At 34.0% G+C, this 24146-nt stretch overlaps 4 protein-coding genes across 4 annotated transcripts; 2 read left to right on the top strand and 2 right to left on the bottom strand.

Moving 5' to 3' along the window:
- Positions 1-168: 168 nt before the first annotated feature.
- Positions 169-4292, bottom strand: LOC106357133 (serine carboxypeptidase-like 40). Its single transcript, XM_013796814.3, has 2 exons — positions 3203-4292; positions 169-2541 (listed from the first exon to the last, which is right to left on the bottom strand). Exons 1-2 carry the CDS (start codon positions 3585-3587, stop codon positions 1427-1429), a joined length of 1500 nt encoding a protein of 499 aa, XP_013652268.1. The 5' UTR covers positions 3588-4292; the 3' UTR covers positions 169-1426.
- Positions 4293-9222: 4930 nt separating this feature from the next.
- LOC125576179 lies at positions 9223-10683 on the top strand. Its single transcript, XM_048735589.1, has one exon. The coding sequence runs from the start codon at positions 9223-9225 to the stop codon at positions 10681-10683; it is 1461 nt and encodes a 486-aa protein (XP_048591546.1).
- A 3983-nt stretch (positions 10684-14666) lies between these two features.
- Positions 14667-16268, top strand: LOC106353787 (xyloglucan O-acetyltransferase 1-like). Its single transcript, XM_013793587.3, has 2 exons — positions 14667-14984; positions 15062-16268. The coding sequence occupies exons 1-2, from the start codon at positions 14801-14803 to the stop codon at positions 16138-16140; spliced, it is 1263 nt and encodes a 420-aa protein (XP_013649041.2). The 5' UTR covers positions 14667-14800; the 3' UTR covers positions 16141-16268.
- A 4189-nt stretch (positions 16269-20457) lies between these two features.
- Positions 20458-23316, bottom strand: LOC106353789 (WAT1-related protein At1g70260-like). The gene is made up of 7 exons (XM_013793588.3): positions 22979-23316; positions 22815-22877; positions 21887-22003; positions 21545-21800; positions 21290-21448; positions 21036-21187; positions 20458-20934 (listed from the first exon to the last, which is right to left on the bottom strand). The coding sequence occupies exons 1-7, from the start codon at positions 23170-23172 to the stop codon at positions 20754-20756; spliced, it is 1122 nt and encodes a 373-aa protein (XP_013649042.1). The 5' UTR covers positions 23173-23316; the 3' UTR covers positions 20458-20753.
- Positions 23317-24146: the final 830 nt, after the last annotated feature.

Here is a 24146-nt window from a genome sequence, read left to right as displayed (position 1 = left end):
GGCCACCAAAACTTTCAGGACGGCGGCAGTGGCTCCAACCAACATGAACTAAGCAGCGATGGATGGTGGTATGTTTAATCAGTTTTTAGTGTAGGTAAAAACTTGGTATGCATAAGAAGCGGCTAAAGTAGTTGGTATATTTTTGTTTGTGAAATATGCTCATCGGTTTAATGTTGGTTTTTGGGTATTTAAATCCGGTTTGCTTTATGTGGCTCCTGTAATGCTTGGACAAAGTAGTTTTTTTTTGGTGCGAAAATGTACTTTTGGGAATATAAGTTATTGGATTTTGAACTTACAAATGACGGTAACCGATTTAATGTAGGTTTATGGGAGGATTGAGGTATTAAACCGGTTTGCTTCAAATTTAACTTTTTTTTTTTTTGAATTAATGTTAAATTTATTCAAGAAAAAAACGTTTTTACAATGGATGCATCATGAGTTTGATGGTTTAGAGTTCTCTTAAAAGAAAAAAGGTAGACAAATCTTTTATCTAACCGAAAACCATGTTTCCATGGCTTTGGTATACTTGCTGACTTCCATGACACGCAAACTGGAGATGCGGTTTCTTACTGCTTTATCCACGTTTTTGATGAGAGTGGCAGGAGTGTTGGATCTTTCACCATGTCTTCTCCCATTTCTCTCTGTCCATATGTTTATTAGTTTAATTACAAACTAACTAAAAGCTTTTAGCTCTGGATAGAGAGATACCGAACACAATGGGAGAATAATATACGCAACAATTTTAACTTTTACTTGGTAACTTGCAAAAGAGTGTTCTCTCGTCGCCGTTTTCGGTTATTTAGAGCATTATTATCCAGAGTTTGTTAGGATGAAGTTCTTAGGAAAATATAAAAAATTATTTTTTAATTTTTAACTAAAAAATTAAGAAACAGTTACTTAAAAAAACTGTTTCTTAAATTTTTAGTTAGAAATTCTGAAACGGTTTCTTATATTCTCTTAAGAATCCCGCCCTAAGAAACTTTGGATAATGATGCTCTTACTTCTTCGCGAAGAAAGAAACACTAACAGCTTTTTATTACATATCATATGTCACTATCGGATTTACCAACGTAGTCTTCTTTATATACGCCCATGAGGCTTCTCTTCTTTTCAATTATTACAAGGGTATTCAGGAGCGCTTGTTGGGAAATCACGAATATTATCGGCTTGGAAAGATGTCAAGGTTCATCACTTCTTGGTATGCATCTCCTTTTACATACTCCTAAAGATGTGATCAACTGAATGTGCCATCTTAGTAGTGTAGAACATGTGGGCACGATAGATATGGTAAACAGATAAATTGCTCTTTTGAGCTTGTGATTAAAAAAAATATTGACATTTAAAGTTACTGAATAGATAAAGAATGGATGTGCGATTAAATAAAAGCTAATTAGAAGAAGAAATCAACAATATCAGATGTGAATACTTAGTAACGAGAGGTGTCAGGGAGAGGAGTGTCATTGATGAAGTGAATGAAGAGTGAAAGAGAACGTTTTGGTTGGAAGCTGGGAACTTGATGACCAGCCCCTCTCACGGTTGCAAAAGTCAAATTCCCTTTGTACTCCTCAGTGTATCCTCCCACCTCTCCATCTAAGTACCAAGGATGCCAAGCCGTTTTGGCAGTTAGATTCATCTTCTTGAGCGAATATTTGGTGGATGTAACCGGGATTCTCCCGTCCATATCCCCGCTGAACACCCATACGCGGAGGCCCTTACCCATCAGCTCCTTGATCAGAGGAATGACTGTGGTGGGACTATCGTTCCACTTCTTTATCACACTGCTGCATGGCATCCACTCATAAGGCAGCTTTGTACCGTTCGCGTGCAGGGCTACCTGAACCTCATGCCTGTTCAGGTAGGCCTGCACGTAATTGTCACTGCACGGGTCGAAGTCTCTTATTGTGGTTCCTCTCTTGGGCCTGCGAGTGAGCGTGGAGTTGAGGCACAAGGGAGCGTATATGTTGTAGATGTCCAGATAATATGTATTCATGTCGATTTGGTCTGACACCACCGCGCACTCCTCGGTCATCACGCTCGCAGACTCCGTCTTGAGATCGCAGTTATTCTTGAGTTGAAGCAAAGAATCCTCGGAGATGAGCGCGTGACTCTCGAAAAAGTCGTACATGCCCATCAAGTCGGTCTCGTCGTTGATCACCGCGTTACCTATCAAAATGCCCTTGAGATTGAGGAAGCTCTTCGGGTGATGGGCAAGGATAGTATGGGCTAGTTGAGGAACATAGTGGCCGGCATAGCTCTCACCGCCAATGTACAAGTCCCTGCCTTTGAACTCAGGGAACCTCTCAAGCCACTTGACCAAAAAGATGTAGTTATCGGATGCCGTGTTCCTGTCCCCATGCTTCTCGAGATCGGATGTCGTGTTGGTGTACGAGAATCCCACTCCTGCTGGGGATTCTAAGAACAACACGTTCGCAGCATTGTTCCATGCATAGCGGTTTCTGAAGAGCGTTTTGCCGTCGCTGTGCACTCTGAATGGCCCAAGCTCTTGTAATGCTCCATACGCTAGTGATGAGCATCCCGGTCCTGTTTATTTCACCAACATATTTATTGCATATATTAGTAACGCATATAGGGCCAAAAAGAAAAATAAAGTAGTCACTCACACATACAGTCTTTCTAACCAAATCTGGATTTTGTTATAGAGATCTAAATAACTGCTGATCTATTAACCATCCTGTTGCTACTAATATTTTAGTCTTTTAGAAATGTACTATATCCAACTATATGAATAAGCTAGTGGCTAAATAATTCAGAAGTAGAGCTGTGCAACAAACCACGCCGAGAATTACTCAGCACGTGAATTCTGAAACCCATTGAGAAAGGCAAATAATTTTATCCAAGTTGTCCTTTTTCCTTTTTCGAATTTTTATTGTGGAGTGTCTATAAAGTGCCAGTAGAGTTTTAGTGTATAAATAAAATAAGATTATTCATAAACAGCTTATGAAGGACTATCTCATGAATAACTCAAATATCTTGTTCATTTTTCTCGGAATTCGTCAAAATCAAACTAACATTCTTGTTCATTTTTACAAAAATAAAAACATTCTTGTTCATCTTTCTTCTCATTTGCTAAATGTACGTAAATACTTATTCATATGAACCGAGATAATAATTTAGTGTAACTCAAGAAAACAATATGTAGAAGTTAGTGTGAAAATAATAGAACATGAAGTTAGGAAAGTACCGCCGTTGAGCCATATAAACAGAGGAGAAGAATCCTTAATGTTGGAGGAGGCTTCCACGAAATAGTAGAAAAAGGAACGTCCCGCGGATTCGTTGACGGTGACATAGCCACCATACTGATCGAAATCAACTGGAGGTTGCCCGGGCAATCTCCGTATAAGATCTCTCTTTCTTAACTCCTTTTGGTTAACAACATTAGGGGACGAAGACGGTTTCAAGTTTTTAACCGCCTTGAAATGGGTTGTGTTCACGGAGGAACCAACCCCTCGCTTTGAAAGGTAGAGGCGGCTCAGGGCGTGCACTTGGTTGCTGCACTCGACTTGAGACGACATATACATTAACAGTAACACATATGCAAGTACAGAACATGCGTGTCTTTCCCCCATCTTCTTATGTCTGTATTGTGTTGAAGAAGAGAAAGAAGAAGAAAAAGACAGTTAAATGGAAGGAGAATGTGGGGTTTGAATCTTAAAACAAGTTTTGCTTTTTGGGTCAAAACCTCCAACTATGCAAATGATTGTTTTTTTTTCTTTCAAATATTGCTTTATTTTTCTTATTTTTTAATTACCAACTCAGATTATGCCATGTGGTCATGTGGTCATGAGATATCATGTTGTGCCATGTGGTTGTGACTCGATGCTACAATCATATTAATCCTAATGCCACACGTTATTTCTTTTATTTTCTCACGTAGAACATCTAACTGCAAACAAAAGCACCGTCAAATAATCCTACTCAATAGTAAGATTTGTCAATATCTTGTAACCTCTTATTATTTTCGAAGTAGAAAGCTTTATCTTCTCTTTTTTGGTGTAAAGAAAACTTTTATCTTAAGAAATATAAACTACATGCAGTCCCATCTCTTATCTATTTCTTCTCCCCATTGTTTTTATGGTCAACCACCCCATTGTTTAAAACTTTAAATGTCTAAAACTGAAACTGACAATGATATGAGGCCGAACATGGGGTTTTCTTGTACGAGCCCACTGGCCAGATCCGATGTTTCAGCAAATTCCTTTACAGTTTAAAATATAACAATCCACAGGTCATTGACCTTTTTAAATATTATATATAGAATAATTCACATTCCCTCTCTTTCTCGTCATATTCTTAATTTTAATTATTACTAGAAAATTTTCCGTGAAAGAACTGTATACTATATTTTATATAGAACTCAGATTAAAGTTTTATGAAAAAAAGCAAGCTTTTATAAAGCACTGCAAAAAATATCTACGTTAAAGAGACAGAAATAAATGTTAACACTCTTTTAGGTTTGACACTAAAGAAGCTTGCGAATGTGACTGTAGGAGCCATATCAATAAATACATTGAATCTACATTCACAAATGAAATTAGTCATCCCCTAATTAACCAACATCCTAATCACCATATCAATAATTCATGTAAATGTTGACTTTATCATTAGCGAGTAGGTATGATTTAAACATGTATTGTTTTGGTTCAAAACAATCAAATTTGCTATACAGAAGAAAACCACCAACACTCCTCGCATTCAATATTAGTTATCTTTAACAAATTCACTGCGGCCTGGCTTTACCCTTTTGCTGTGTTTCACTGAACAACTCCTTCAGTTGCAGCTTGCCACTACTGACTTGCACCATTTATCACATATATCAGCTTCAGCTGTGAGCCTGTGACACAAGACTATATAATATCATCTGACGTGAAATGCAAGAAAGTACATTTATTACTCTGGTTTTGACGCTTAGCACTCTCTTTATCCGATTATTCGCAGCAGGAGTTCCTACAGTGACACAATCAGCATGGTAAGGGATAAAATACGCACATCTCTCTTTATCAGAATGCCTTTGTTTTTCAACTGTACACGAAGCCTCGACCACAGCAACACATAACATTCAATAAAAAAAAGTAAATGTTTCCGGTTTCGTTTTCCTGACACTTTCATCAACTGACATAAGACAATATCTGGTTACAGAGCCGTTTGTCACAATTGGTTCTTAACTGCCAAACGAATAAATCTTGGTAAACATAGTAGCCTTTAACCTTCCCCAATCTAATGCAAGTAAACTAGCACAATGCTAACAAAAACAAAAGCTGATTACTTCTTTGACAAATCTACTTGAATTTATAGCATATGTCTTTCATTTTAAGTGAATAAGAAAACTATAGTAAAGATTTGAGGTTTGATGTTGAATTACAGGCCCTTTCACAGCGGCTAACATTGAAGTAAGACTAAAGACATATTCAACCTATGAGCAAATGCATAGTACCGAAAAGTATGCATTTTTCTGGAAACCAAGAGCATTTAAACTAAATAAAGATCCTAATGATTTTCACAGTTGTTGCTTCAGTAAGCAACCATCTGCTCGGAATCCATTAGCAAAAGCGGTTTATTGCCGCGATTTGAACCTCCTCACGTTCCCGCCAGTGTTTTGGAAAACTAACTGTTGAAATTTGAAAACCATCTTCAGCTTGAAATCAAAACTGTAAACTTAAATAGGCTTAACTTAGATCTAAAGGCCCATATTAACCTGGTTTGTTATATTTGAGCTATTAATTGACATAATTTAGCTACTATTGAATGGCCCAATTAATTTTGTTTTGACAGCGCCCAATTAGATTTTCGTTGTCAGAACAAAAAAGAGATTATGGAAGTTTTAGACCACATTGCTCTTGAGTTTCGCATAATTTGTATTTTTTTGTTAAGGAAAATATTAGTGTTGTCTTCAGAGCCAAAATCCACAGTTTGGCCGTTTGCAAGTTGCAGTGATATGTGACTCTGATCTGTGTTAAATCGTAAATCGCAAATTGTTGCTTGTTTTGTTATCACTTGATTGATTGTGTGATTAGATTGCATACCACAAGTTGAAGGTTATTCATTTTTATGCCAGTGAGTGATCAGTGGAAAATCATGAGTTTAAATTTCTGAAAAAACTATCGACTAAAAAATAAAATAAAATTGCGAAAGTAAAATGAACAACATTTGATAGTAAATTGCAGGTTGCAGATTACAACATTTTAGTCACAGTTTGTAATCGTAGATCGTTGGAACATGTAAATGAACATAGCCTTCCGAAAATAATCTAGTGAAATATTAGTTTTATTCTCTAAATTCTAGAAAGATATATATATATATATATATATATATATATTTAAACTACTAAATTGTTAAAACAATCATTAATTTTTTTACTAAACTGTTTATAATCTCTAATTTGTTAAACCGACTCTGACTGGGGTTAAGTCAATAACTTGTTTTTGATTAAATTCGGATGTATTCTTTGTTTTTTTGGTAAAAGGATGTATTCATATATATGATATTCACCTTGTTTGGAATTTATTCAATAAATTGTCACTAATCATAGATTTGTTTAAATGTGTTAATTTCTTTGAAAATTTTAAGTTCATTTTGATCATCAATCTCACAAACACTTGTATAATCGCAATATGAATCCTAACATTCACTAAGAGCATTAATGAAGTTTTCATAACTTTCACCAGAGAATATCCATTACTAAATTAACTAATAAGATCGATTTTTACTGTAAATATAAACAAACAAAACAAAACGAAGTGCTCCAGCTAGCATAATTATACTAATCAGCTTAATTTGTCAGAAGGGAGATGGGAAGTTGGTGAGCTACTACATCACCATTATCTCCTGTCATTACTTTTTAATTTTCAAATCCTCAAACGTCTGTCTTGGTTCTCAAATGTTAGTTCGTTCTTAATATTTACTTTAGACTTTCTGTAAATCAATTCTAAGTTTATTTAACCACACTGTCTTTTTGATGATATAAGTCATATGTTAATTTTCTACAAGGCAATTTTTTCTCCTTTGGCAAATAATTGCTTCACAATTGACTTTTGACAACACATGTTGTGTAAACTAACGGTTAATTGATTATCAAAATAAGGTGATTGGTTTGGCCAAACAATTTGAATGGTCGGAGAGAGGAGGGCACATGGAGACGAATTTACCGGAGATGAAGACAAGAAGTTGAGCCACTCATTGCAAATTTGGAACACATCTTTGAGATCACATGTTGTTTGAGTCCATCATCTTGCACATGTCGTTTTACACATAATGCTTGTTCATCCTATATGATACCCTTTTTACAGCTATTAATTATGATTGAAATGGACAAGTCTTATCTTAGAAAGTCTTCTTTGTATGAATTTAATTTTGAAACCGAAAAATTACTAGAGTTAATGCGCTTTTGGATCACAATTCTGTCTCCCTCTACGTGAAATTTTTAGACGTGCATGTTAGCATTTTGTGACGTTTAGTTCTATTCAAATCTAATATAAATATCATAAGTAATTTTCCGGTTTTCATATTAATGTATGAGATTCATATTCATATTATTTTATTTTATTTTTAGCCGTGTTTATTCTATTTATTTAAAGCAAAATGTATAAAATTATGTTTAGTTATTTAGGTTAAATTGTTAAATTTATTAAATTTTAATATTATTAGTATATTTAATTATTCTAATTAAAAAACACTTCATGTTTTCGGTTTAGTTCGGTTTAAAACTAAACTAACCCGAACTATTTGGATTGATAAAATTTTAAACCAAATAGTTTATACATACACTTTGGTTTAGTTTAAGTCGGTTTGTTTTAGTTCGGTTCGGTTTTTTTGCCCACTTCTAAATGTTAGTCTTTTACTGTTTACTTTTTTTTGTCAACAATTTTAATCATTCATCTTTCTATCAACGATTATTGGGAAAACTGTTTTTTTAGAGCAAAAAAATAGTAACTATGTCCCTTTAGACTAATCTATATTTTGTGTCATATTTTCCTATAATACCCTTTAATATTTATGAAAATAATTTTAATAAATAGTTTTACAAACAAAAAAAATTTGGAAAAATAGTAACCTTTGTTAAAATACCTATATGAACTTAATGGTATATTTTCCAGTTATAAAAAAGTTATAATTATAAATTTCAGATTATGTTCTAAAAAAAGTAGAAATGACATTCTACGAAGTAGAAAACGAAATCTACTTTTTTCATTGAATCTACAATGTTTAGAATACGTGATCTACGTAAATAAGAGTATTCTACAAATATGTAGAATACACATTCCGCGCTTAACCTACCATTCTAAAATTCTTAGAAATCAAAATCTACACATTAATCTAATTCTAAAACATGTAGAAACCGACTTCTACAGATTTACTATAAATCTAAAACATGTAGAAATCAAATTCTAAACATTACTATAATTCTAAAAAACTGTAGAAATTGATTTCTACATATTAGTTGTATTCTACGGATAAGAAATCAGTTCCTAAAAATATGGAAACAAAATATTTGAGAATATTCACTTTTATTTTTTAAAAAAAATCAATTTTTTTAAAAAAAAAAAAAAAAAAAAAAGAACAAAAAAAAAACGACAAAAAATACCTTGGCAACCTTCTTAGCCGTCTTCTATATTCCATTGATTGTTCACAAAATTTTCACAAAATTTTCACATTATTTCTACCATGATTCATGTCTATGCTTCATGTGGTGTTTGGGAATTGGTTGTATCTTCAGGTTGGAGTTTTAATGTTGATAAAAAGAAAGGGGGAAGGTTACTTGCTTTGGAATTGAAGTCTTCTCTGGAAGAGTTACAGAAAATTGTTATAGAGGATTTTGGTTTTGAAGAAACAGATGCTGATTTGGAGTTGAGTTACCTTCCTATTGGATTGATCAATTCATCAAATTGTCCACCAGTGATCATTGGAAACTCAAGGCAAGTTCAAAATTTTCTAGGGTTTTGTAAGAAGCATCAGTCAACTCAATTGTGTGTCAGCTATAAAGCAAAGCAAGGAAATCCAAATAAGATCGACATTGATCTTAATAAGATGCCAACTGATGCAAGTACTAGTGAAGAGAACAAGCGAAATCCTTGTGACATTGGGACCGCTTCAAATACTGTTAAGGGGGCTAAGCATAACGAGAAGAAGAAAGGGAAGATGAAGCAAAGTGAAGTTGATGGAGATGATTATGATGCTGACAAGCATAACGAGAAGAAGAAAGGAAAAATGAAGCAAGACGAGGTTGAAGGAGATGATGATGATGCTGAGAAGATCAATGCTGAAAAAGAAAACAGAGAAAAATTGGCAAAGAGTCAGGTGGTCGAATTGGTTAAGACGGGAGATCTTTTCCTCAACAAAACAGTTTTGAAAGCGAGGTTTGAGTTATGTGCAATGAAGCATAACTTTCACTACACAGTTACCAACTCCAATAAATCAGTTTGGTGTATTAGATGCGCTGATAAGGTGTGCTTTTGGGGTGCTCGAGCTGAGTGTTTGAAGGGCTCCACATATTTTATTATTAAGAAGTATGTCGGTGTACATTCCTGCGCACCTTCAAACAAAACCAGTGCCGGAAGGACAGCTTCAGCGAAAACGATAGGCAATCTGATAATGCATAAATATGAAGGTATCAAGGAAGGGCCTAAAGCGAAAGATATTGTTCAGATTATGCGCAATGATTATGGATGTGAGATCTCTGAATCTTTAGCATGGGATTCCCGTGAATATGCAGTCAACGCTGTTAGAGGTATTCCAGAGGAAAGTTATGGGAAAATACCAAAATATTTGCACATGCTGCGAGAGGCCAATCCGGGTACACATTCCTCTTACAAGACTGACGTCGATGGTAGATTTCGATATCTGTTTATAGCGTTTGGTCAATCGATCAGAGGCTTTAACACAGTCATGAGGCGTGTCATTGTTGTCGATGGAACATTCTTGAAGAGTAAATTCAAAGGGGTGCTACTGGTTGCAACTGCTATAGATGGAAATTCAAATTTATATCCTATTGCATTTGGGATAGTAGACTCTGAGAATGAGCAGTCTTGGGAATGGTTTATGAGAGAATTAAAAGTTGTTGTTGCTGATGATAATGGTTTGGCTTTTATTTCGGATAGACAAGTGTCAATAGCGAAGGCAGTGGAGAAAGTGTATCCCCTAGCGAGACATGGTATCTGTATTCATCATTTGTTGAATAATGTGATATCATATTTCAAGGGGAAGGGATTAGCTGGGTTGATTTCTAAGGCTTCAAAGGCTTATAGAGTGGTTGATTTCAAGAAGACGTTTGCTCATGTTTGCAATATCAGTCCAGCAATTGGAACGTATCTTATGGAAGCAGATGTCAGAAAGTGGGCTAGATGTCAATTTCATGGATACAGGTATGACATTAGGACAAACAATCCTGCAGAGTCGATAAATTCTGCGTTGCGTTCGCCGAGAGAGTTTCCCGTAATTCCTTTGTTGGACAGTATTAGAGAAATGCTGACACGTTGGTTTTTTAAGCGTAAGAAGTTGATTTCAAAGCACACCCACCGTTTGACCATAGATGTGGAGGAAAAGATTGATAGGAGAATTGGAAAGGGTAAAACTTTCGCAGTTTACCCTGTAACCGATAGCCAGCTGCTTGTAAATTGGATTGGGATCTTTCATAACTTCATCGAATTCTGGTTCCATTTTTTCTTTTAGCAACTCGAGAAGTTTTAGTCGGCAGCTGTTATTAATCTTCTTAACCTGAGGTTCCAATCCCTCACCGTATAAACGATTAGGCAACTCCAACTCCATACCTGAAATTTGAAAACAATACAACATATATCTATTAATAACAAAAACCTAAAATCCCTAAATCTATCCCAAAAATATGATTTAAACCATGATTGTGTACAAAATCTTCTCTAATCATCACCTTAACACATGATTGAAGTCTAAATATTTTAACTAACTCAAAAAATTTACCTTTTACCTTTCTATTTTCAAACTCTAAAAAGAAGTGGAGATAGAGTTTCATACCTTTGCAGAACGAACTAAAGAGTGATAGATTCGTAAAAAGCTCACGAAATCGTATGAGTTAGGCCAAATAATCGTCCAAATCAGAGAATTGAGTGAGTTAGGGTTAATGAACTTTGGGTGAGAATTTGATTTTCTCTCCCTTTGTTCGTGAATGGGAAATTAAGGGTTTTGTCCCAGAGAAATCGAGCTTAAAAAGTTGAAATCATGCTTGGTCGGTTCAAATCAAGTGGGAATCAACCCGGATATAATCATACAAAACCAAAAAAATCGATTTGGGATTCTTTCCTGGGCACGGGATCGATCGATCTATTCTTAGTGGATCGGTCGATCTGTACGGAATCGACCTTCGCCGATCGAGTGAAATGGACCAGGTCGATCAGTATATATTTCGCGTTTTTTTTTGTTCTGAATAATTATCGGGATCGATCGATCCACTGTAACTTGTAAATCTGGATCGATCGATCCCGATTGTCGAACTCATTATTTATCTTTTTTAAAAAATTACAATTTTAAGGGCATTACTGCCATTTTCGAAAAAATTAGTCTAATAGGACATAAAGTAGTACAGATTAGTCTAAAGGGACATAGTTTCCTTTTTTTTGCTCTAAAAAAACAGATTTCCCACGATTATTTTACATACCACTATTTGCTAAGCTGATCAAATAACAAAACATCTTTTTATATCGTTTAATCGTTTATAAATGCATCGTTATGGACATGTTATTTTGAATTTGGAAGAACAAAGGTTCCCACTTATGATTTGAAACCTTTATGCGAGAAACCACCTTTACCAAATCGCTTTTTGTTGCTCTCATATTTTTACCGTCTAGTAAATTGTTTAAAAATTATTATTCAGTAAAAATTCTATAAAATGTTCCAACTATTAAATTTATGAATTTATAAAGTTATTAATTTACAATTTTTTTTAGATTTCTCTATACTTAATATATATATTTTATAAATTAAAAATAATTAATTTTATCGTAATATATTAATTAAAATTTTAAGAAGTTCAACTTTTATATAGCTTTTGCTATACTATTTGGTGTATACAAAATATTTTATAGAATTTAAATATAATCTAAATATAATTTTACTAAATATTATGAAAATAGATTGAAGTGGTAGTAAAAATAGAAAAGAATTTCGTTGTAAATTTAACATAAATAATACAATGTTTTTTTGTACTTATGTAAACTTTTTATATATAAATTATTAATTATATTATATATTTACATAGATTTTTTTAAAAAATATTTATTATTTTATTAATTTTGTGTAATATTTCGAATCATTTCAAATCGAAAGCAAAACATTTAATTAGTTTATTGTGTATATTAATTTATAGTATTTCTACGTATGTTGGTGGGCAAAGTCATCTCTACATTGATTATGCCCTAAATCATTGAAACCGTACGAAAGATCCTATCATTCAAATTATTACATTTAATCAAATTTGTGACAAAATGTTAGGCTTTACTAATCAGTTTTATGACTTTATATAGCAGTAGAATTGTTATTTATCTAATGTCCTAGATGGACAAAGACTAAAATTATTCAAAAGAAATGTCTACAATTCAATAAAACATCTTAGAATATCTTCAAAAAGACTCTATTTTAAAGTTTTCAAAATTCTATATTTAAAATTTCAAGATGTTTTTTTCAAAAAAAAAACTCCAAACTTAACTTTAAAATTATTTGTATTTTACACTATGGTCCTTATATTTATCACAATTAATGTAAATCCACAATTTTTTTATAAATAACGAACACATATATAAAAATACTACAGCAATATTAATTAATAAAGTCTTACACTAAAATATAAAATTATAAATAGAGATAAATAATTAAATATTTAACTATAAGCAAAATACCATATTATTGTAATATTTAAATTTGTATAATAATTATGTCTTTATGTATCTCTTAAAAAGTCTTTTGTTAAGTTTTTTTTGTAATATTCTTGTTTTCTAGTTTTAAAATATTATAAATCTTCTTTTAAAAATTTTATTTAATTTTATGTGTGAAACTTAAATTTATAAAAACAAATTTGAAATGTTTATGATATATAAAAATTAAGATTAAAACGATAACAAAAAATATTTAAGAATCATAAATGTGGTGTGTAATTAATTGTAAGGATCAAAATGCAAATAAAAATATGAAATTTTAAATTTGAAATATTGAGTTATGAAACTTTTAATATGAAGTTTTACTACTCAAAACTATAAATTTAAAGTTTGAAAGTTTCTTTTTGGAGAGCAAAACACTCTATACTTGAAGTTAAAAAAAATTTTTTAGAGATGCTCTTGTAGCGCAGAGGCAATTGCCCAAGTAAATTTATAAATTTTATTTTACTTAGTTGTTGTTGATTTGTTATTAAATTGATTATATTTTGCTGTTACGCATCCGGTAGCGTGGAGATTAAATTGGTCTTATGCCCCCAATCTTAGATCTAATGTCATTCTATTTTCATTTTTATTTTTTAATTTTGTTGTTGTTTAATTAGTTAATATACAAAATTTAATTTAGTATTTATTATTATATATTTTCTATTATAAGATTTTATTTTTAAAAGAGAGTAATTATTTTTACTTTAACCTATAAGTTTTTTATTTATATTTTTCTTTAATAAATGGTTTTAATGGTGGTCTAAAATGCTCTATTTTGAAATAACTAATATTTTTTATATACTTAAAAAATATGTAAAAATATTTAATTTATATTTCTTTAATTAAATGGTTTGGATGTTGGTCTATAATATCTATTTTGGAAATTGCTAATACATTGTTCATATACTTGAAAAATATTATAAAATGTAATGAAATATGTAAACAATTTAAATACATTTTATTAATATTTTAAATAAATATAATACATTTCCCCCTACTAAATAATAATCCGAATCTGCCACTCCTTAAGTGTCAGTTGTCAGCGTCCGATTGTATGATTAATAATCAATTAGTTTTTTTTTCTTATCACATCATAATCAATTAGCTTAATTGATCAAATTACATAGCTGCACGTTGTTTTATTGTTAGACCATTTTTAGTGGACGCAGACAACTGTACCCTGACACGCGCAAGGAACAAAGAATGTCATCGTCGAGCTGCAGCAAGGGCTAACTTCGTCATTTCACTATTGTCGTCAGAGTCAAGCCATCGGAATCTGGCCAATTCTAGACTGGCCACTCAGTGACAAAGACAACTTGATGGTCCACCACAAGGCACAAACTAATAAAAAATATAATTTAAACATAGCAATAATGTTGCAAAAAAAACATATCAATAAATCTTCTTTAGAAACTTTACTAAAATAAAAAAACTTCCTTAATACATCTGTAAAATTTCGAGAATTGTAATTCTACAACAACTTGATGACCAAAGTAATTAAACTCATATATTTAACTTGGGTTGTAAAAAAGATATTACTGGGTAATTAATTTTGTAGTCAGAGATATTCATATGCGCTAGACTAGTGTTTTATATTTTCTAACGCAAGAAAAGCAAAGAATAACCTATTGAACATAATTTGTTAAATCTTTTTTATAAATTAAGCACATCAATATTATTGACCTGGATAGACTAATAATAAAGATTTAAATAAAATATTCCTCTCATGGCCCAAAACCATTGAACCATTCGTCTCTTCCACTTCCACATAGTAAAACAGAACAACCACCAAAAGCCGATGTGACATGTACTTGGAAAAAAATCACCATATCAATAATCAAACACAACAAGAATAAATAAGGCCAAAGAGAACAAAAACAAGGTTGGTCTATATTCCTAAAATGGGATTAAAAGAGCAACCAAATTGTCTAAGTCAGCGGAAGATCTATGTGTTTATAGTCTCAGCGTTTATACCAATTGCTCTGTTTCGACTCTGTTTCTACAACCCTTTCTCAACCATTGATGATACAATTCTCCAAGACTCTACGGCACACGTTGTGATCACTAGCTACTCATCTTCTCAAGGTAAGTTTGAAACTATTCAATATGATTGTTTATATATGAAGTCACGGTGGTTTTAATTAGTTTCTGTTGTTCTACAGAAAATGAAACTCAAGAGAGTTATGATCGTATTAAGGAAGAATCTTTATGTGATTATACAAAAGGCAAATGGGTCAAAGACGAGATGGGTCCACTCTACAACGGCTCGAGCTGCGGAACAATCAAAGATGGTCAGAACTGTTACCGCCATGGCAGACCAGACTCTGGTTACCTGTACTGGAAATGGAAACCGAACCAATGCGATATACCGAGATTCGACGCTAACCGGTTTCTTGATCTTATGAGAGACAAGCATCTAGCTTTTATCGGCGACTCCATGGCTAGAAACCAGCTCGAGTCTCTCATCTGCCTCCTCTCTACCGTCTCTAGCCCTGATCTCGTCTACAGAAACGGAGAAGATAATAAATTCAGAAAGTGGCGTTTCGAGTCTCACAACGTCACGGTCTCGGTTTACTGGTCCCCGTTTCTTGTGGCCGGTTTAGAGAAATCCGGAAACTTGGACCACAACGTGTTGCACGTAGACCGTGTGGACGAGAGATGGGGAAGTGATTTAGAACGTTTTGATACAGTCGTGGTCTCTGTGGGACATTGGTTTTTACATCCTGCGGTTTATCACGAGTCCGGTTCGGTCTTGGGATGTCATTCTTGCGAGGCAAGGAACTGTACCGAGATAGGGTTTTTCGATATCTTTAGGAAAGCAATAAGAACGACGTTGAAAGCGGTGGCTAGAAACCGCCGCGAGGTGATCTTGACGACGTTTTCGCCTTCTCATTTTGAAGGCCGGCCTTGGGATAGTCTCGGCGCGTGTAACATGACGGAGCCGTACGAAGAGGGGAAGGTTCTAGAAGGTTTGAACTTGGAGATGCGGCGGATAGAGATGGAGGAAGTTGCGGCGGTGAAAGAAGCTAATGGAGCGGAGGTGAGATTAGAAGCGTTGGATGTGACGGCTATTTCAGTGTTGAGACCAGACGGACATCCTGGTCCGTATATGTACGAGTTCCCGTTCAAGAACGGTGTACCGGAGAGAGTTCATAATGATTGTTTGCATTGGTGTTTGCCTGGTCCTGTCGACACGTGGAATGAGATTATGATAGAGATGTTAAGGCGATGGAGGGTTTAAATGATGAAGGATGATTGTGGAAGCGATCTGAAATATCATGCATATGTCAAAAGCTGTAATCATTTTTTCTTTGAACTACAGGTAGTTTGTTTTGTTGGATTAGATTGAAAAACATGGGGGTTATACTTTCTGGTAGTTGTTATTTTACTTCTTTAAACGATGGAGGAGAACAAAAGATAGTTGGCTTTAGTTTAGATAAAAAAAGCACGTGCTTCACTTTCTTGCTTTCGTAGTTAAAGAACTTGACTTTTGATCCTCTAGTCTTTTTGATTTCATCCTCTAGATCATGACTACAACTGAAAAATAAATAAATTTATGTGGTTGCATATTTTTTACTAAGCTTTTACACTGAATATTTCAACTATCAGGACGTGTATTTACTATATATATACACTGTATGTACATTAACAACTAGCAATCCCGTAGATGTATAGCTGCGTTATGGCTACAATTCCATTTGTTTTTGGTTTAGTATGTTGAAAGCCCAAGTAGAGTTGTAGTAGTAATGTTATCAAGAGGACATTGTTAATTATTATTGTTTTAGTATTGGACCTACTACTATATTTTAGTTTTATTTATAGCTGGGAATAATGTGGAGCCGAAAGCCTAACTAAATGGAAAGCTGTTTATTTTTAGTGTCATTGTTTATAAGAGGACTTTGTGGAGTCAAGTGGCAACTAGTAAGAAAGGGATGTGCTATGCACCATAAATTAGAGAAGATTTGTGATGTTCTATGCAATTTTTTTGCATGTATTAATTTCTTGGGGGGGGGGGGGGGGGGGGGGGGGGTTATTTGTGCAGAGAGCATAAAGAGCATAAGACCCACATCTGTTATTTGTCTTTCGAGAGACATATATATTTTGTCTTTCTTGTGACGAAGAGAATCTCTCAAGAGAATCTTCATTTACCCAATACAATAATTTTTTTTCCATAGAATAAAACGGTTTTTAGCCAGTTGGTTTTATTATACTACCACAATGAGCTGTTTATTCCCCTCGTCCCGTTGAAAATTCCAGATATGAAGGATTGATCTGGATTCGTAAAATTCCTGAACCGTCTCCATACATACCAAAATTGTCAAAGTATAGAGTAACCAAATATAAACAAAATATGTATATGGAATTCTATAAATCAAATTTGAAGTCTAAATTCAAAATGTATAAAACCATATAAATCAACGGAATTAAACTAAAATAATCAAAATTCCAAAACGATTTCCAGTAGGATTTTTATGCCTTCCCTTTTTTTTCTTGGGCAAACTATTCATTACTTCAAAGAGTCTAGTACAAAGATAAAGAGACTACTCTTCCAAATCATGAAAGTTCTGCAGCTCAAACAAAGCTGATTTTGCTAGAGAATCAGCCACTGCATTTTTCACACGCGGCATAAACTGAAAGGAAATTACTGTAAAAAAGTTTGCTAAACAAAAGATATCATGCAACACAATGAGAACAAATATATCTCGTTCATGTTTTTTAATGAAGAAGACGAGAACCTTGCAGTCTGAAAAGACATTAATGTGATGTATTCCAAGTGAAATTGCCATAAGAAGGGCAGCTTACCGCTAATGCCTCTCCTACAAGGGCTGAGGTGACAAAGCAACAGTTAGAAGAGAAGGGCAGTGACTTGATATCCTGAGGATCTTGAAAATGCCAGCCCATACCACAGATTTCGGAGGGATCCTCCATCCCATGCAGCATCTGAGTAAACTGTCAAAGCGTTTTGGAACCTGTAACAGCAGAGGATCAAGGAAGAATATTATTAGGATGAGCTTGTTTAGTGTGGACCAATGTGTTAGTTTCAAAACAATAATGTCTTGGGCTCCTTTCCAAGCCCTGATATCATGAATAATCTTCAAGACAATTTCATCGACCGTAAAGTCTTTATTCTCGAAGAGCAATTTGTTTCGGTTTGTCTAGAGTGTCCGTAGGAGCCACGGGTAGATGGGAGAGCTGCCTACACCAGTTGGGGGGGGGGGGGACACACCATTCTATGACATGCTTGTAGGAGTTGGCTTACTGAAGATATTGATGTTGACAAAGGTTTGAAGAGAGCTGGAACTTGTTCCCACACTCGAATTGCATAGGGACAGTTCAGCAGCACATGCAATTCCGACTCCATCCCTCCACATCTCTTACAAACACTATCTGTACCAATCACACGACGTTGTAACAGAGTTCCAACTGGAAGTGCTCCAGCATTTGCCTTCCATAAGAAATGTTTGAGTTTTAGAGATGTGTTGACTTGCCATATACAAGTTTTTCAGTTAAACTCAGTCACATCTTCAAGCGAGGTGGTTATTTTTGCAATGGCGTATCCCGATTTTTTAGAGTACAGTCTAAACTTCATTTGTAGCCAGGTGAGCTCATCGTGGATGTGAAAACTTGCAGGAATGATCCTGCCAATATGCTCCTCGTAATATAGCAAGTGAAGTCTGATAGCAGTGAGGTCCCATTCTCGAGTTACTGGGTCTAAAAGGTCTGCAACTTGAAGGGAAGCGTTGAATTATGTCGGTGGACCAATAAGAACTAGTGGTGAGGCTATAGATAACCATGGATCCAACCAGACATTACATTATGTCTTCCCCAACACGAACTCTCTTATATACAGTGTAACCTTTTTAAATTAATACTCTATTAATTAATATATACTAAAAATTTCTATAAAATAATATAATTTTATAGTTCCAAATTGAATTTTTAGTTCAATTAGTATATCAATAAATTAATATCTCTATAAATTAATAAAAAAATTATAATTTTGGTGTAGTACCAACATTATTAATTTATAGAAGTTTCACTGTATATAGCGTTGGCGGAGAGGTTTCTAGTTTATAGGATTTTTTCTTAAATAAAAACATTGCTACTCTTGATATTCATTTTGGCTTCAAGATTTTGAGTTTCACTCATGTGGATTATGGGCCTGATTGGTAATGTTATAGATTTAAAATTTTTGCTCTAGGATTAAAGCTTTAAATTTTATTAATGTGGCTCTAGAATTAAAATTTTGGAAAGGACATAAAATTGGCTGTGAAAATTTGAATATCTACGGCACACACACATGCGTAAACATTGAAAATGGTTTTGAACCTATTAAAATTAATAAAGCATGATTAATGTAGTTTTAAGGCTTTAGATATAATTATAGTTGTGGACATCCACTACACCACCACCAATCATCCTCTATGTGCTACGAAATTAGAAGCTAATAAACATGAGAATCTCTTTTCAAATAAATTTCATAAATTTTATAGAGTTTTTTTAGAAAGATTTTCTTAGTCCAATATTAATCTAAGGCTTATTTGCCAAATAGCCAAAAAATTGGGAAATTAAATTTTGGGAAAGAGAGTAGAAAGAGAGAGAGATAGGAAGAAAAAGTAGGAAAAAATTGGGGTTTTGATTATTTTTAGTGAATTATAGTTTTTTAGTGTTATTGGGTCTAATTTCCCATTAATCTAACTCTTCTTCTACTGTTTTATTTGGTCGAATTCTCTAGGACAAATTATTCTGACCCTAACAATTGAAAATTTTGGAACAACAGTTTTTTCGCAAATTGGAAATTTAATTAAAAGAATAGATTCTAATCCCAATTTTAAGAGTGTCATATCTAGCTATTTTCCAAGTGCTGGATTACAGTTCAGGAGTGAAGAGCCACAAAGTTATTGGCCATCCTGGAAAATAAAATGATCAAGCTTGCAATAATATTAATTTGCTCCCTTGGTTGTTATCACTATAATTTGTCGAATGTTGTTTTAAACAAAACGAAAAATCCAAATTAAAATGATCACGTCACAAAAACTTTGGATTTGTCCACCAAATATGGTTCCCCGCAAGCTGATATGATCTACCACGTAATAGAAAAGATAGATCCAAAGTATATCATTTAAATTAATTAACTAAAATTGAAAGTGAATCTAATTGCTAAACCAAACAAATAAAAATTGAATCCAACAATTTTTATCTTCGTAACTAAACCTAAACCAAAACCTTCCAAATCCAACTTATAATGTAAACCATACTATTCCCCTAGGCGCTAGTGAGTGGCGAACCTTCACCAAATCAAAGACACTCGTATGGGGCTTTACTACAGCTTCGTATTAGGCCCATATGTATCAAATCGAGAACTTATTTCATCTAAACTCGTATGGGCTTTACCACTATTTTTAGATCTTGAGTTATTTCCATATGTGAAAATCTATTTAATTTAGTGACCAAAAAGTTTACTAATATTTTTACAAAAAAATGTTTATAGTTTAATTTAAAATTTTTGAATTTTACATATTTAATTGGTCGCATCAAACAACTTGTACAATGTATATAACATATAAAATATCCGGAATACAATCGATCATTTCGGACATTATTCATTACGTAAAAGCATAACGGAGTGCTCTACAGTCTACATATCCAAATACGTGTATATATACATTGGGGATTTTGCGTTTCGGACCAAAAAGCCTACTTCAGCAGTCTCCCATTGACACTGAGACGACTTATATAAACACACTCTCACACGCATTTCTTCTTACTTACGCCACATAGAAAAAAAGAGGACAAGAAAATATTTAAACGACCCTCCTTTTCTTCTCAAGAAAAAAACGAATAATACACAATTCACACAGGACTTTCTTCCTGATTAATAAGCAATGGAACTTTGTATTCATCATCTTCGTGATGATGAATAGTTTTGACGGGTTTTCTTTCTTCTTTTGGATTTTGTTTTTCTTCGGTTTCCCTCAATTGTCCCCAAGAAACTGTGTAATATCCAACGCCACCTATGACTGCTCCTAATACACTGCACTCAAACACCAATCATATAATAGTGATCAACACTCATGCTAGGTAATACAATATGCTAATAAATAATTACGATTATTAATGAATCTGTTAACGGACCTGCCATAGTGAAGACTGTTGACGAAGAAGCTGGTACCAAAGAGTGTTGCCCAAAATATGCCAAAGGGTTTAAATAATGGCACGTAATATGGTACTTTCATTTGGGTACACTTTACTTGTACGCTTGTCCGTATTACACTTCCGAAAATTCCCTATTTTTATTACACATCATGAAAGGTTCGTAAACTATATGATTCACTTCTTTTTTTTTTGTTTAATAAACTGTTTATCTTAAAAGTCAGTAAATTAATTACCGTGGCAATAATGAGGCAAAGATCGAAGTTAGGTTCGATCTTCCATGCAGTTAGGTCTCTTTCCATAAACAACGAGAAGATTAGGCATTGGATCGTCCCGACTATGCTGTAAAAAGAAGCCACTTTCATTACGTGTGGATACTTTTTGACCGTCCCTGTCTGCCAAAGATTAAAGAAAAATTAATCTCAAAATTGAATAACATGCATTAAGATGGTTTCAGTATTATTGATGGTTCATATTGTTGTTGAATATACCTGAATAGCATTGAATAGGGAGACAGAAAAAACAGCGGCCGCCAAAAAGATACAGCCGAGGAACCAATTATCAGGGATGTTGTAGTAGACCAATAGTTTAGGGATTGATTTGAGAAGACGAGTTGGGGAAGCAGACGAAGCTGGTCTTATGAAAGGACCTTTGTACAATTCTTCAGCGAATGCTCCGCTTATAGAGATTATCGTTCCCATGACTTTAGCCCTCGTGCTCGTGTTTCTCCAATCCAAATTGCTCCTTCTATATAAACATGCATATAGTTATAATATTTTTAAATTATATCTAATTATATGTAGATAATAAAATGGTGATGATAGATGGCTTACCCGAGGATAAGATTGAGCAAGTAGGAAAATGAAGGAATGAGTAATCCCATTGCACATACTACTATGGGTGAGCTGAAGCTTAGTCCCACAAATGCCAAATTTTGGAACAGAAATATCCTTCACATGTTTAAAATATTTCAATACAGTCAGTGTATGTGTATATGCATGAATAATATTTTAAGTACGTTAAAATGCATGCAAGTACGTGTGTACTAGCTAGCAAGAAGGCAAAATAAATAAACATAACGTCGTCCAAATTAATTTTTTATTTTTTATTTATATATTAATTACACAAATAAAACGTGGTGTGCGATGTTCACGCTTCGGAGGCTTTGCGGTTTGTCCGAGCTCCTGGCCTCCGGTGGTGTATCTCCGGCGACTTCTCGAGATGGTGAAGGTCAGGTTGATGCTGACGTGACGCGTGCCGCACTGAGGGGCGTTATCCTTACACGTGCCGAGCGTCCCTGACCCGTGGGCCGGTTGAAGTCGTTCGGGTTGGTTGTTGGGCCGTAGGGCCGTTTGAGTGTGTGTTTCCCCCATTTGTTTTGGGTTTTGTTGGCTTTTGGTTGGGCCTCGGACTATGTAATTTGGGCTTAAACCCTTTTCAGTTTTTATTATAATAAACTTGACGGAAAAAAAAAAAAACGTGGTGTGCGATGTATGCCGCTCACAAAGAAACGATGCTTAAAATACTAAAATATCTTTTAGGCCTAGTTGTTAAATTATAACTGAGTAAACGGCACGCAGTTTTGTCTATTTTCGATACATGACGTGGAAGATCCATGTCATATGATAATATACGTAATGGGGTTTCGCAACACGGACCTCGTATTACTGTTATTGCGAAAGAAAATATTGGGGGAAAAGCCTGGCTCCCAAAATCTAGATTCAGAAGAAAACATTCAATAATAACGCGAGATGAACTCACCCAGTGAAACCTAGAAAGAAAACACGAACGAGGAGTGGCCAAGAAAAGATAGATTCTTCAGTTCTGCAAGAATATCATACAATAAATAAATACCTCAAAATGTATTAAGATTGATTATTGATTAATATGTTTGTTATAAAATTATATAGATCTCGTAGATAGACCTGTCTTTTCTGTGGAAGAAGAAAGAAAAGGGAAGAAGAAGAAAAGATCCCAAAGCGTTTGTGTAAACAACGAACACAAAAGGACTCATCCCTCCTGTTAATGCCGTTTTGGCCATTATCGTAAGAGCAATCGTGCATGCCTCCATTATCACCATTGCCACAAACGGCACAAACTCTCTAACCTTCACTTCCATCTCTCTCCTTCTGGACTTTTTTTAAAAACGGCACGGTGTTTCCTAGCTCCAAGAATCTCGGTAAATATAGATAGATTTGGAGAGATAGGGAGAGAGAAATAGAGGTGAAGAAGATCTTCAATGCTATTGGAGAGGATACCGAATTATTGGTTTCATTTCTCTATTATTTATAAAGGGAGAGGAATTTTCATACATTTCTTTTAATATTTATCATTATCTACTTTTCAGATATAACCTTTCACGAAGAGGTGAAGCTACTTTTAGCGTGATGAAGCTACACGGGTAGTGACTCCACCGTTGCACTAAAGGTGAGATGCTTAAATCACATTCTTTTTCATTTTTTATTTCCTAGCATGTGTTTAAACATAAATCCAAATAGTGTGAATCTGAAGATCATTTTATTTATGTAGCTACGTCGTGTTTTGTCTCATAACGTAAGATCATGATAAACTTGTAACCTACGTGGATTCTCCTAATATATGATCAGACTTTCTGTAACACCCTGTGTTTATAAATACCTTTTTCGACTTAGATTGGTAAATGTCATGATATAAAGCACCCACTCTCCCATGTAATGAGGGAAATTTTTTTTATTTTTTATTTTTTGAGGGAAATTTTTTTGTTTGAGCAATATAATGAAGGGGATATTAACTGATTCAGTGTTGTCTATATAAAATATATTGATTAAAGTCATAATTATTATGAAGAACAAGTGATATATCTAAGCTAACAAATAGTAAGTGATCGAATGATTTAGTATGATTGAGTAACAATGGTTCACGCATTTCCATTATGATTACATAACCATAACTTTTGCTAACAAAAATAAAAACTTCAATCACAGATTTTTGTTCAAAATATCACTGAAGAAGTAGTATTTTAAGGGCCAAAACAAAAGGAAACGACAAGGCATTTATTTGGCTGACATAAGCAGCGTAAAATCTTGTAAGTTTACAATCAGCATATTCATTTAT

This window comes from Brassica napus, chromosome A7, assembly GCF_020379485.1.
Source record: "Brassica napus cultivar Da-Ae chromosome A7, Da-Ae, whole genome shotgun sequence".
Taxonomy (NCBI): Eukaryota; Viridiplantae; Streptophyta; class Magnoliopsida; order Brassicales; family Brassicaceae; genus Brassica; species Brassica napus.
Note: the sequence above shows the minus strand (reverse complement) of the source record. Positions and strands in the feature narration are given on the sequence as shown.

What these genes read in the sequence shown, in the direction of transcription:
- LOC125576179 (XM_048735589.1), top strand. Translation starts at nt 9,223, where the DNA reads ATGAAGCAAGACGAGGTTGAAGGAGATGATGATGATGCTGAGAAGATC.
- LOC106353789 (XM_013793588.3), bottom strand. Translation starts at nt 23,172, where the DNA reads ATGGAAGTGAAGGTTAGAGAGTTTGTGCCGTTTGTGGCAATGGTGATA. An exon ending in TTCTTTCTAGGTTTCACTGG is followed by an intron (nt 22,004 to 22,814) that starts GTGAGTTCATCT and finishes AAACATGTGAAG; the next exon opens with GATATTTCTGTTCCAAAATT. An exon ending in CCCTATTCAATGCTATTCAG is followed by an intron (nt 21,449 to 21,544) that starts GTATATTCAACA and finishes AATCTTTGGCAG; the next exon opens with ACAGGGACGGTCAAAAAGTA.
- LOC106353787 (XM_013793587.3), top strand. Translation starts at nt 14,801, where the DNA reads ATGGGATTAAAAGAGCAACCAAATTGTCTAAGTCAGCGGAAGATCTAT. An exon ending in TAGCTACTCATCTTCTCAAG is followed by an intron (nt 14,985 to 15,061) that starts GTAAGTTTGAAA and finishes GTTGTTCTACAG; the next exon opens with AAAATGAAACTCAAGAGAGT.
- LOC106357133 (XM_013796814.3), bottom strand. Translation starts at nt 3,587, where the DNA reads ATGGGGGAAAGACACGCATGTTCTGTACTTGCATATGTGTTACTGTTA. An exon ending in GTTTATATGGCTCAACGGCG is followed by an intron (nt 2,542 to 3,202) that starts GTACTTTCCTAA and finishes TGAAATAAACAG; the next exon opens with GACCGGGATGCTCATCACTA.